General features: G+C 30.0%; 1 protein-coding gene and 1 pseudogene across 1 annotated transcript; one reads left to right on the forward strand and one right to left on the reverse strand.

Annotated features, from left to right (window-relative positions):
* Positions 1 to 726: 726 nt before the first annotated feature.
* On the forward strand, positions 727 to 1,508 carry LOC145075875 (mavicyanin-like). Its single transcript, XM_079021960.1, has 3 exons — positions 727 to 892; positions 977 to 1,333; positions 1,453 to 1,508. The coding sequence occupies exons 1-3, from the start codon at positions 727 to 729 to the stop codon at positions 1,506 to 1,508; spliced, it is 579 nt and encodes a 192-aa protein (XP_078878086.1).
* A 7,620-nt stretch (positions 1,509 to 9,128) lies between these two features.
* Positions 9,129 to 14,396, reverse strand: LOC145075876 (protein FAR1-RELATED SEQUENCE 5-like; annotated as a pseudogene).
* Between the last annotated feature and the right edge of the window lie 406 nt (positions 14,397 to 14,802).

Here is a 14,802-nt window from a genome sequence, read left to right on the forward strand (position 1 = left end):
CAAAAAGGGAATATTGTTTATTTTTGTTGTGCATTTGGTTCATCAACCTACTAATTATGGTTTCAATTGTTATATGCTTGTTTGAACTTCCAAGTTAACCTTTATATAATTTTCTTTAATTTATAATCTTTTGTGACTTGTTTTAACTTTGAAGCGTGAAATGTAAATTATGGGATTTTAATTAAATTTCCGGGTTTTCTGTTTTCCTTTGTTAAAATCTTTGAAAAGAAAATTGGAAATTGGAAATAGAAAGAAAACATAAACCAAATGGGGATGTTCACCCACCATGCAACAACATTTTCATTCATTCAACCACCAAACCAGATATTTCCTATAAATGGTTCATCAACCAACATGCAAATTGACTAGTTGACTAGTGATTTTATTAATATTATTCTACATCGTTTCCATTTTCTTTTACTTTATCAATTAATCATTATCGATGTAAGGTTTTACCACATACATCTCCTCAAATTGACAGAAATGTGTCGTCAAAAAATCTCTGACACTAACAAATAATCGTGAGTTAATGGTTATACATGTATGACAACGATAGGTGAGATATACGGAAAATAATAAAAAAAAATCCAAATTTTTGTAATGTAAATCTCATAGTTAGTTATATAGTTGTTGGTTAGGTTATCTAGTTTTTTTGAAAATATGGAGCAACCAACCTTGAGCATATATATACATCCAATAATCCTAAAGGTAAAATTGAGTAATAGAATGGGAAACCAAGTTTTGGTGGTGTTTCTTAGCCTCATAGCCTTTGGTTTTGCAATAACATCCAATGCTAACACATACACAGTTGGGGATAACTCTGGATGGGATATTAGCACGAATCTTGATACATGGGAACAAGACAAGAAGTTCATCGTTGGTGATGTTTTGGGTAACTATTCTTTTATTTTGTATATGTGTTTTAGTTGTTATTTGTTTTTATTGATTTTAAGAAGGTATTCTTTTGTTCTTTCAGTGTTTCAGTATGCATCTACCGATAGTGTGTGTGAGGTGGGCAAAGAGAGTTTTCAAACATGCAATACCACAAATGTTATAAAGTGTTTTAGCGATGGGAATACGTCTATTCCGTTGACAAGTCCTGGGGAAAGGTATTTCTTTTGTGGTAATAGATTGTATTGTTATTCTGGGATGAAGCTCGATGTACTCGTGGAAAGAAATCAGTCGATTGTGGCGGAGGCGCCTCTTACTGGTGTACCAGAGGCGGAGAGTGGTGGCTCTAAGAACAATAATCCTTCAACTGTTGTACCTAGCACTGCAATGTTTGTCCGTGTTGGATCGGAGTCGGTATGCTTAGGGATTTTCGGTCTTTTAGGCATTTTGATTTGGATTTTTTAGTGTGTATTAATTTACGCACAATTCTTGTAACAATGCTTTTTTATTTGATAAATTAAATAATTTATGATGGTTTGTGACATTTAAAAATTTTTACAGTATTTTCTGCATTACATATCTATATTGATATATTGACAACACAATTTGCAAGATGACTAGTCTTTTCTAGTATTCATATCTTACTAAGTAATTTTAAGCATTGGTACAAGTGCAAGTTCACCAATTCATAATGTTAAATAGAAAGTCGTATTTTGTTTTTTTCTTTACATAAAGATTAACAACGTTATAAGATATGTAGGTTCAAAAAATAAACAAATTATATGACATTACCACATAACAATATAACAACATGAAAATGATTTATATTCATTTATAAACATCGGTGATTTAATGTTCAGAGATAAACAACATGACCATTGTCATATGCTTATGTGATATAACTGGGTTATGTGTTAAACCTCTCCATTATGGGATATATATATATATATATATATATATATATATATATATATATATATATATATATATATATATATATATATATATATATATATATATATATATATATATATAAATATAAACCATAATTATTGTGTGAATGTAAGACTAAATGTGGTCCAATCATTTCATTATAATAATTTAAATAATTAAATTAATTATTATCCAAATTAAATATCTCTAATTTAGGCAACTCATCAATATTTTTAATTCAAAATCCACTATTTTAGGACGTCTAACCCATCGCAATTAAAATATTATAATCGATATAAATCTCTACTTTCACCATTGTAGAACCTCATCAACATGTAGCTCACTCCTTTGAAGTTATCGTTCATATATATTTTTTCTTTAACAACTATGTTATCGTCCATATTAAAGGCTATCAATACCAGACACAAAGATTGAGATTTCACATGCTACATTTATGTGTTAGAAAATAGGTTACATGTCTACTCAATACTAATTCATTAAAAAACTGACATAATGGGATATCAAGTGATGTATTCTTAAAGAATTCTTCAGATTAATTCTTATAGAATATGTCGTGCTTAATCTTAAAGAATACAATAACTTTATTCTAAATGAATGCGTAATTAATTTTAATGAATGCATAATTTTTATTCTAAAAGAATACGAAAAACAGATAGGATTTTTTGTTTTTAATACATGATTTTAACAAACATGTTGGAAAAGAAAAACCCCAATAATTACCACCAACTTTAACAAACATGTTCTCGTTCCCAACTAAACTTTTCTAATTCTTCAAGAATGATGTTCTATTACTTATGATCATGACATGTACTACTGCGTTATTCTTCAATTTTATTCAATAAAGTTAAAATACATTTAGTAATGGTGAAAACCTTAATCGATTACATGTGTTATAGTGCTTCATTCTTGATGAATAATACGAACAACAAAGCTAATGTCGGAAAATCAAAGTCATCATCGTCTGGTGCTTACGGAAAATGAACAATATTCTTAAACTTTAATTGAAAGTTCTTTTTTAACCTCGAGCCCAATCTCCTACTCTTCATTCTTTTTTTTTTTCTACACCTAGGAATTCTTGATTTTGGTTTTCAGAAATGTGCTCATGTTTTTTAGTGTGAGAATTGACTGACAATCTTGCAACTTATAATCCTTCACGATTCTTTAGCAATAGTTGTAGAATGAAGGTGAATTAGTATTTTGGTTCCAAGATTATAGATTGTTGAAGATAATCAGGTATCTCAATTTAGCCAACATTTCCTTATTTGAATATTTGCAGAAAGTCAATAATATCATATAAACGGTTACTTCTATAAACATATTAAAGATATTCTTATTAATTACAATAATGCCATAACATTCTTAGCCTTTAGATTTTTTTTAATCCAACAGTCCTCATTAAGTCTACATTCACACTATACTTAAGTTTCACATTTAATCCTAACCCTATATATATATATATATATATATATATATATATATATATATATATATATATATATATATATATATATATATATATATATATATTGTAAGGTTTAATAGAGAACCATAATTAACAAGGAACAAACGAACCAATCGTGAGCATTGGAAATTATAATGATCAACGGCCAAGTAAATAGATGTACACTTTTACATTGGACGCACACATACGAGATTATACCAAAAAATTCACCTCCTTACCAAAAAACTCACCTATTTTTTTCGTTTAAAATTTTTTAGGCCACATTTTGTATAAAAAAACCGAATATACCGTTGTTCTCAATTTTTCGTCCTCTTTCCATAGAAATCCATGTTGATATATAAAAAATGATTTTTTTTTTCGAAAAAAAATACTTCATTTTGCTAGTTTTTTCCATATTTAAGTTTATTTTTTCTAAAAAAAATAATTATACCAAAAATATTAATTTTTTGTACTCTATTAATAAACATCAACATCGATTAAGAAAAAAATAATAATAAAATAATAAAAGCTGCAACAATGTAGATTCACACTGTAAATCTAAACTATAAATATTTCAACTTTAACATTCATAATGTGAAAAAGCTCGAACAGTTCAGATTCAAATTGTGAATCTGACTTACTATTATGCATATTGTGAATCTGAGAAGATTCACAAAAAAAAAAATGATCAGTATAGATTCACACTGTGAATGTGAATCTAAACTGTAAATATTTCAAATTTTAACATTCACAATGTGAAAAAGCTCATATAGTTCAGATTCATACTGTGAGTCAGACTTATTATTATGCACACTGTGAATCTGAGAAGGTTCACAATGTGAATATGAACAGGTTCACAATATGAATTTGAACAGGTTCATAATGTGAATCTGAATTAAAATATCGTTTTTTTTTTACATGAATATGAATTTATGTTTAAAAAGTACAAAAAAAACATGAATTTTGATATATTTATTAATTTTTTTTCTATATAAAAAAATAGACCTTAACTTTTCAACAACGAAAATAAAGTGAGTTTTTTTCAAAAAAAAATTTGTATATCATCATGGATCTCTTTGGAAAGATGACGGGAAATCGTGAACAACGGTATACTCGTTTTTTTTTTTTTTTGATAAAAAACATGACCTAAAAAATTTTAAACGAAAAAAAAAATAGGTTTGTTATAATCCGATGCATGTGTCCATTGTAAAAGTCTACAACCCTTCCTTTTGTCATTGATCGCTTTAAATTTCGATGCTTTGGATTGCTTCCTTGGTTCCTTGATTAATAATGGTTTTCTATTGAACTTTTCATATATATATATATATATATATATATATATATATATATATATATATATATATATATATATATATATATATATATATATATATATATATATATATATATCTTTTACAAACCAATATTCTTTTGCAAACCATTCCTAAAATTCGATTTTTTTGTATGATATTTTTCAAAAAAAGGAAAATTAATACATTAAGTCGAACATATTTAAGATATTTCATAAGGAAAACATTAAAAATATATAAAGAATGCATATGTGTATGTTTTACGAATATGTGTATTTTTTTGAGATTTATGCATAATGGTGGTGTATGTGAGGATAGTGACATGAAGAATATAATGGCGAACAAGCGAATGAATGATGGTGATGACAGGTGGCGTTGGTATTGGCATAATGATGACGATGTTCGATGGTTGTGAAGATGAATTCTTGAGAAAGAGAGAAAGAAACGTAAGCTATAAGGAGAAAAGATAAAGAAAACGTGAGATAATTTTAGAGAAATATTCAATTACCGAAATTAGAGGATTGCATTAAAATATAATTAATTAATTATTATATTAATTACCATAATTCACTTATCCATATTTTTAAAATGATTGGTTTAGGATGTGTTTTGCATTTACACAATACTTGTTATTTTACAAATGATCATAAATCTCTCTCTCTCTCTCTCTCTCTCTCTCTCTCTCACACACACACACACGTATACACACACTCTCTCTATATATATATACATACATACATACATACATACACACAAGCATAGAATTGTCACTTATCCCCTTTCTTGTATCATTAATATCCTCTAATGGCCCATTCATACATACATACACACAAGCATATAATTGTCACTTATCCCCTTTCCTGTATCATTAATGTCCTCTAATGGCCCACTACAACTAAGGGAAAAACCTATACACTCTTCCCTTAATATGACTTCATAATTTTTTACCAACCTTATGTCCTTTATTTGGAAAAGTGACAAATGGTATATTATTTGTGTGATTTGTTAATGGTATATTATTATTGCGATTTGTTTCTTGTTCAAGAAATTTTCACCTATTGTAAAATAAGCTTCATGTACTTCGATGAAGCTACATGTCCTTGGTTTCATCAAATTGGATAACATTAACTGCCTTTTATCAACCTGTCCAAAAACCTAAATGTTTTCATTATCAATTACTTATATATCTTGTTATTGGACATCAGAAGTATTAATAAATGGACTTTTCCTGGCTATAGGTCGCACAAAAGGATCTATAACACTCTAGAATTTTTCCATATCAACTTCTACATCATCAGTCAAGTCTATCCTATAAATATTGAAGTCACTTTCACTAAAACTATCCATATCTTCACTATTTGTGCTTCTTTCATCTGCTCCATCTATGGCTAAGTCCTCAAATTCCCTATCCACATCTTTATCCATTTATGTATGATATTGACATCACATGTTTTACATTATATTTTTCTTCAAGGTTCCCAACATATGGAAAACTTTGATCCCCAAGATCAAAGAATGGATCAAAGAAGTTAAATCCTTCTTCATTAATTTTAGGAACAATTCAAAAGGAATTGGGTTATTCTCTACAATCAATGGGACATCGTGCATTGGTACATAAATACCATCACTCAAAGGTGGATCAATTGTAAAACTAATGTAGCTTTGCAACTTTGTTCCTAGATGTACTTTTCAAATTCTATTATTACTAGTGTGTTCTTTTCAAGTGGTATTATTGCTTGAGTAAAGTCAATTTTTATCCTCTTACTATAAGATTTCACTTCTTTCTTCTTTGTCCTCATAGTAATGTACTATGGGGATGGGTCATCTATAATGTATTTAATGATAACTTACTATTAGACTTATAATATCATTGTATCCTTGTCTCTTGATGCTTAGTCAATTTTTATCCTCTTACAAAGATTTGTCTCTTGATGCTTAGTCAATTTTTATCCTTTAAAATCAATTTTTATCCTCTTACAAAGATTTGTTTTCGCATTTTTGATTCAATGGTTATTCTTTTGTATATAATCACATATGATTTTATGTATCTAATCACATATGATTTGTATAGACAAGATTTTTTTTCCATATAAATCATATGTGATTAGATACATATAATCATATGTGATTAAATGTATTTAATCACATATGACTAAAGTTGAAAAAGAACAATTACTGAATCAAGAACGCGATAATGAATCTTGTCCACATAAATCATATGTTATTAGATACATTATGTGATTATATGTATTTAATCAAATATGATTTATGTGCATAATATTTATTTTCGCGGTTTCGATTCAATAATTGGTCTCGTGTATTTAATCACATGTAATTATATGTATTCAATCACATGTGATTATACATATTCAATCACATATGATTCATGTGGACAATATTTTTTTCGCATCCTTGATTAAATAGTTGTTCTCGTGTAGATAGTTACATATGATTATGTGTATCTAATTGCATGTGATTAAATGTATTTAATAACATATGATTAAAGTGGACAAAAAAAATTATTGAATCGAGAACACAAAAATGAATATTGTCCCAATAATCATATGTGATTGGATGCATATAATTACATGTGATTAAATACATGAGATCAATTATCGAATCAAGAACGTGAAAAAATGATATTGTCCATATAAATCATATGTATTTAAATACATATAATCACAAGTGATTAAATACAAGAGACCAACTATCGAATCGAAAACCGATTTATGTGATTATATATATCTAATCACATATGATTTTTACAGAAAAAAATCTTTTTTTTTTTTCGATTCAATAATTTAAGTCTCTATAAATTAACATTAATATTGATAGGATGCTTTTTGTAATTTTTTGGATTAATCACATGGTATTAAACTATTCACATATGATTAAATATAACCCGTCACATATCATATTGTTTTCAATTTAATTTTTTTTTATATAAACTATCCAAGGAACAACCATTTGGTTTTTAATTAACAGTTATCGTATAAAATTATAAAAGATCAATATAACAACATTCAATATTTAATAATCATTAACATGGCGATCAATTTTTTTCATATTAGTCAAACTTTGTTTTTATAATCCTTATTAAAATCAAACCAAATATTATATTTAAAGTAGGAGAAAATGATCAAAATATTTCTTAATAAGTATTAAAAATAAGTAATGGCTATCGGTTATAGTATATTAACATAAATCCAAAAATTGAGAATTAATAGAAATTATACTATAGGCCTTGTATTATCACTATGTGTAGTCTTTTGTTTGTTTGGAAGAAGTGTAGAAAACAGTAACGTATAAGTTAATAAAGCATTGCTAGCTCTATAGACCATTGCTGACCACCTGTATCATTGTCCTTGATTGAATTCACAGAAAAATGCATCAGTTGCCATATCTTCAGTTTTTAATGAAGATATTAATCTATCTCCTCTTCTATTAATTGTATATAAAACCGTAATAGCTCCTTCTTCTATCTCCTCATACGATGAAAAGTAAGATATTAATCTATCTGATGATATCTCAAAGAAGATTAAAGCATCAAATTCAATTGTGAACAGACATTAACAACTAAAACATATTAGGAAGCGAAATTTTAAGGTTGATCTAGATCTGGTGATATTTTTTCTAGTTCTGGTGGTGGACGGCGACGGATCTGGTGGCCGGTGAAATAGATTTGCTTCTGATCCGGTGAAACCATATCCACTTCAAGTTCTCCGACAAACCAAATTGTGTTTTAGAGCAACGGTTCATGGAGACATTTTAGGACGCAGGAGTGGTGGAGGAAGAAGGTTCGGCAAGAGGAGAAGAAAAGATGAGGAAGGTGTTCAGAAGGTTGCCACAACATTTCGTCGGAGAAGAGGGAGGAGGTGGTGGGTTCAGATTGTGGTAGGAGTAGAAGCGGTCGGAGGTGATGAACGAGAAAATCTGTAGCCGATGATTCGAGGACGGTCTAGTGGTTTCCGACGGTTGTTCGGTGGTACTTTTCGAAAGTCTTGTGGTTTCCGGCGGTTATCCGGTGGTTTTTGATGACCGTCCATGGAGGCGCAGATGGATATAAGAGGAGAGAGATATAATATTGTAGGGGTGGGTGGAGTGGGTTAGGAGGGTAATTTTTATTTGAGTAACAAATAAATTAAGAATAAATATATTTCTTTTATTTAACTAGTGGTCCAAATTCTCAAATGTTCGCAATTTAAGAAATGTTTATATATATATATATATATATATATATATATATATATATATATATATATATATATATTTCTTTTATTTAACTAGTGGTCCAAATTCTCAAATGTTCGCAATTTAAGAAATGTTTATATATATATATATATATATATATATATATATATATATATATATATATATATATATATATATATATATATATATATATATATATATATATATATATATATATATGGGAAAAGTGAATAGGGTATACAAGATAGGTACCCTAATACTTAAAACTACCTAGTTTTAATTAGTAGGTTAATTTGCTAATAAAAAAATACGTAATTTCCTTAATCCTTAATCGTGATCGCATTCATTCGAATCATTCCATCATCAAGAAATCGGAAGTATCTTAAAACGAATTAAAGATATTGGATCGAAATTCAGGGAATTCACACTTATTACCGTGAAAGAAAATTACCAAAGTTGTGAATTTTTTTTGTTTGATAAATTGTTGAAGCCCTTATTTTTGCACAACCCATTACCGATCGGCGTTCCCATCTGCCACCACCAGCCACCCGTTTTTCCTCCTCCCTTTTCTCTCTTCACCGTAAAGCTGCATCAGACAAAGCCAATTCATTCACCACACACGTTCAATGAAGACGACGGGATGGTTAATTCACCAAAAAGAAACGATTTCACTGAAATCGGAATTCAATTCAGGGAAGGAAATTTACCGAAGAACAAAACCTATTCACTAAATTGGAATTCTTGGCACATCGATCCAATGCAACGTTCTACAACCCAGCCCCACCCATGAAGTCGATTCAGGTTAGTCCCTATGTCTTTGTCTCTTTCAGTTTCACGAACACCTCCTCTTAAAAATCTTCAATTTCCCATTCGCTTTTGTCCCACAGGAACTTCATTGTTTGCCCTCTTCCTTGAAATGGGCAATGTCGGATCAACATCACTACAGGCAACTCATTTTCACTAGAAATTATAGTTTATGCAGCCTGTCCACCAGGTGTTCGATTAAATGCCTAAGTGAACTTTTGTGTCAATTATGTGCAATGAATGATGTATCTGATAACGTTTGTTTGTTTCCAAACATGAATTTCCAGTTTGGATGCGTCCATATGCTCGTAGAGCTTGGACTCGTGCATTTCATTCAAGAAACCCACTGCCAAAAACATAAATCACACTTTATTATTTATTATTTATAATACAAGCAACTTTGTTTTCACATAAATAAAACTACACAACTCTTATTCTTAGGTTAGGTGCATTTTCTTTTTTACTTACTTAATAGAAAAAGAAGTGAAATGCTTAAATATAGAATGTCAAAATAACCAAAGAGGCGAATGAAAACTCTATTTACCTTCTTTTAAAGGAGGACGGAATTGATCTGGTCCAGTTTTGTAAGCCTTGCTCATCCCAAGATGAAATGGTATGAATTTGACCTGTTTCATTTATTTGCATTTGTTGCTCAATTTCTGCCTTAGTTGACTTCCTGGTGTTCTTTTCATATTGCATATCTTCAATTGCATTCAATGAGGGCAATCCTGGAAAACATAAAAGTCAAATGAAATTACTGTTGGTAAATTATATTGAATGTGATTTGTTGTTGCTGCTTAATGAAATTACATGAGCTTCAACATGTTTTCAATTTCCATTTTCTATTGAAAAGATTACAAGGATATTTATGTCTTTTGCATAGAAATCACAATTAACTAGTCAAAAATTTACTAAAAACATCATACCTTCAATTTAGGGACCTGGAATTCATATGCAATGCTGCCCATTTATTCACTACTGTCTGGATTGTCTGGATTCTGGGATAGTTTTTTTGTTGTTAAGTAGAACAAGTTAAAAAAAAATAAATGATTAAAAGTGACAGAAATCATTTAAGCCCTGATGTCAAGGGGACAAACAATGTATCTAGTTCCATTCCCGTTTAACAAATTACAAATGCAAAGTTATTCTCATGTGCAGGTGATTACCATTGAAAGATCTTGGGTTGCACGGAGACACCAAAGAAGTTGAAGATTGTATTAAATGATGTAATCATGTATTAGTTAGGACAAAAAAAATTGTAGGTTTTTAGAAAGTGTATAGAAAAAGTATTGTTTCTGGTGGATTGAGCTGAAATTGGAACCCGCTTTTCTTACTTAGTCGAAATAGCAATGTATTTATAAATACTTTTGTTTTTAACCCAATACCATCATATTTTCGTTTTTAACCCATAATAGCATCATAATTTCGTTTTTAACCCACAATAGCATCATATTTTCGTTTTTAACCCACATTTGCATCACATTTTCGTTTATAACCCACAATAGCATCATAATTTCATTTTTAACCATCAATAGCATTATATTTTCGTTTTTTTACCGACAATAGCATCATAATTTTGTTTTTCACCCACATAGCATCATAATTTTGTTTATAACCCACAATAGCATCATAATTTCGTTTTTAACCCTCAATAGCATTATATTTCTGTTTTTCACCGACAATAGCATCATAATTTTGTTTTTCACCCACATAGCATCATAATTTTGTTTTTAACCCACAATAGCATCATAATTTCGTTTTTAACCCTCAATAGCATCATAATTTTCGTTTTTCACCGACAATAGCATCATAATTTTGTTTTTCACCCACATAGCATCATAATTTTGTTTTTAACCCACAATAGCATCATAATTTCGTTTTTAACCCTCAATAGCATTATATTTTCGTTTTTCACCGACAATAGCATCATAATTTTGTTTTTCACCCACATAGCATCATAATTTTGTTTTTAACCCACAATAGCATCATAATTTCGTTTTTAACCCTCAATAGCATTATATTTTCGTTTTTCACCGACAATAGCATCATAATTTTGTTTTTCACCCACATAGCATCATAATTTTGTTTTTAACCCAAAATAGCATCATAATTTCGTTTTTAACCCTCAATAACATTATATTTTCGTTTTTCACCGACAATAGCATCATAATTTTGTTTTCCACCCACATAGCTTCATAATTTTGCGATTAACCCACAATACCATCCTAATTCCGTTTTTCACCCACAACAACATCATAATTTTGTTTTTAACCCACATTTGCATCATATTTTTGTTTTTAACCTAAAATAACATCCTACTTTCATTTGAAAGACATAATAACAACTAACATTCAATTTAAACACAAAAATCATAAATAATCAACAATTTTTATTTGAAAACTATAAAAAAAATGTTAAGAAACATAAAACATTTCCAGATTATTCATACATTGTTAACCAAAAAAGAATGTCAAAAATGCCAAGACGCATATCGAATTTTCCTTTGCTCACAAAAACAACACATCTTATCATTATGTCTCTTCCAATGATTCATCTGACTGATACATGTAAAAAAAATATTGTTAATATAATTATTAGAGTTCTAAATCATGTAAATTAAATTAATATTAAAAGTACCTTTCGTTTGGAACAACTAGTAGTGTAATGACCCAATCCTTGACAGTAAGAGCATGTACGTTTTTTGGGGGCTTCTAAAGAAGACCTGATTCTACTAGCAACTTTAGGACGCCCTTTTGTAGTAGATGGACCAAGAGGATCACGGACAGATAACTGTGACATCATATCTATTTGCGAAACTCCCATACAAGAACCTTGAGATATATTCTCCAAAGACGTAGATTTCTTTCGATTTGTTTGATCATCTAAAAGACTTATCAATATTGTATTGACTTTTTGTATCTCTGAAGGGGAGTCTCTTGCTTGTTCAATTAGTTTAGTAAAATTTGAACGGACACACCATAGTGTGTAGGCACTAACTCCATTTTCATTATTCATTTTTCCGAGTCCGATACTAGCACTACCTAGTTTGTACCTAACACTAAGGGTCCATCGGGGTAAAATATAGTGACTCGGGAGTTCTTTAACATGTTTCTTCTTCATCACGTATAGGCTATGTTTGCATAAAATCCCATTTGTCTCATACTTAGCACAAGAACATGTGACGCTGACTTGATCCAAAGAACGAAAGGTAACAATGCGCCAATATTTTTTATCAACATCCAATTGCCCAACTCGGTATGTGCTTTCTTCTGTAGTTTTTCCTTTAGTCTCATGAGTCAAATTGGTAATAGCTTCAGTCCATTCTTTTTTGAAAGTCTCAAACATCTTTCTAGTATAACATTGACCTGCTTTTGCTTCGATTGGATGCACTGAAGAAAGAACCGGCCTTGAGTTCATAGTCTTAAAGTCTTCATCTTCTTCGGCAGCCCTTCGAGACTCAACTGCTTTGTCGTATTGTACAACAAATTCATTCAACATGGTCCTCGAATTAACATATCCATCAAAAAATGAGTTGATACTCTCACTTCGTCCGGTTGTTGTCATACCAGCAAAGAAAGTATCCTTCAAGAAGGGTTTAGCCCAATGTATACGTTGGTTATACATGTCTGTAATCCAACTATTGTTTTCCAGTTCATACTTACTACGCATAACTTCCCATGTTGCTTCAAATTGTTCAATGGTGTCACTATTTACCCATTGTTTGTGTGTTTCTTGAAAATCACTGTAATGGGAAACATACGATCGAAGGTGCTCAGTTTCATGCTTCATGATATGCCATGAACAAAAACGATGTCGAGTCTTCGGAAACACTTTTTTTATTGCATTTCTCATTGCTTTGTCTTGATCTGTTATAACTGCTTTCGGATACTTGTTAAACATACATTTGAGGAAATGTTCAAATAACCATTCAAATGACTCTTCCTTTTCATTTTCAAGCAATGCTCCACCAAAAAGTATAGACTGCCCATGATGATTCACACCAGTAAATGGAGCAAAAGGCATCTTGAACTTGTTAGTCATATAGGTGACATCAAACACAACAACATCTCTGAATTTTGTATAAGCATCTCTTGATCTACCATCAGCCCAAAAGATATTTCTAGGATACCCATCATCGGACAAATCCACAACAAAATACTGGTCACTATCAACTAATGTTTTATCTTGAAAATGTTTTATAAGTCCATAGAACTCCTTTCCTTTATGTTGTTTTCGTTGCTCAGATAAGACATCGGCACATTGCTTTGAAGTAACATCAGCTACATTTGAGGTTTTCATTGTATTAACAGCCTTTTTAATCTGAGAAGGTTTCAACCCTGCTTGACCAAATTGCACCATAAGAGATTTACCTTCTATTGAACGGTGGAAATTGCTATGAGATCGATGCTTCATCACCTTCGTAGTGTCATGGTCAAGTCGTGGTTGTGTGTGTCATTAAACGAGTCCACCAACCATTTCCCATCCTCCTGTCTTGTTATTCGTAGCTTTGCTTGACATCCGGTTCTAATATCTCTACGACGTTTTTTCTCATTTTCACTTGAATCTTTTTTGTCCATCCTTTTGAAACCTTCTTTGTTGTATACATATATCTTTCGAAAAGGCTCATTTGTTTTAGGATTTTTAATTGTGTCATCTCTACGTATACCAAATCCATGTAAAAATGAATAATCATTATAAAATGTATAGACATCATCAGGTGTATCAAAAACCTTTCCTAGTATACTTTCATCGTTAACTTCATCTTCGTCAAATTCAACGTTCATACCGATACTATTTATTTTTTGACATTCATATGTTGCTTCCACGTAATCATTTCTGTCAATATCTTTGGTTATATATGGTTCTATAGCTTGATTAGTTGCTTCGACTTCACTCATTATGGTCTGCAATAGACAACGATGCATATTTCCAAATAAAAGATTAACACCAAATTGTTTTATATTGAATATAATGCAAACAGTATACATAAAAAAGACACAATAACAGCCAATGACAATGTCTAAAAACAACAATGTCATTTTTAAAATCCCGAAACAAATAAAGATTCATCAGATAATAAATAACATTGTAAACAATAATCTCGAATATTAAATTCTAAAAAAACTTTAATTTCGATTTCTACAAATTGCAACTGGTTTTAGCATACGTCTTCAGCAAAAAAAAAAAAAA

Source organism: Lactuca serriola, chromosome 9, assembly GCF_051521515.1.
Source record: "Lactuca serriola cultivar US96UC23 chromosome 9, Lser_US96UC23_V15, whole genome shotgun sequence".
Classification (NCBI taxonomy): Eukaryota; Viridiplantae; Streptophyta; class Magnoliopsida; order Asterales; family Asteraceae; genus Lactuca; species Lactuca serriola.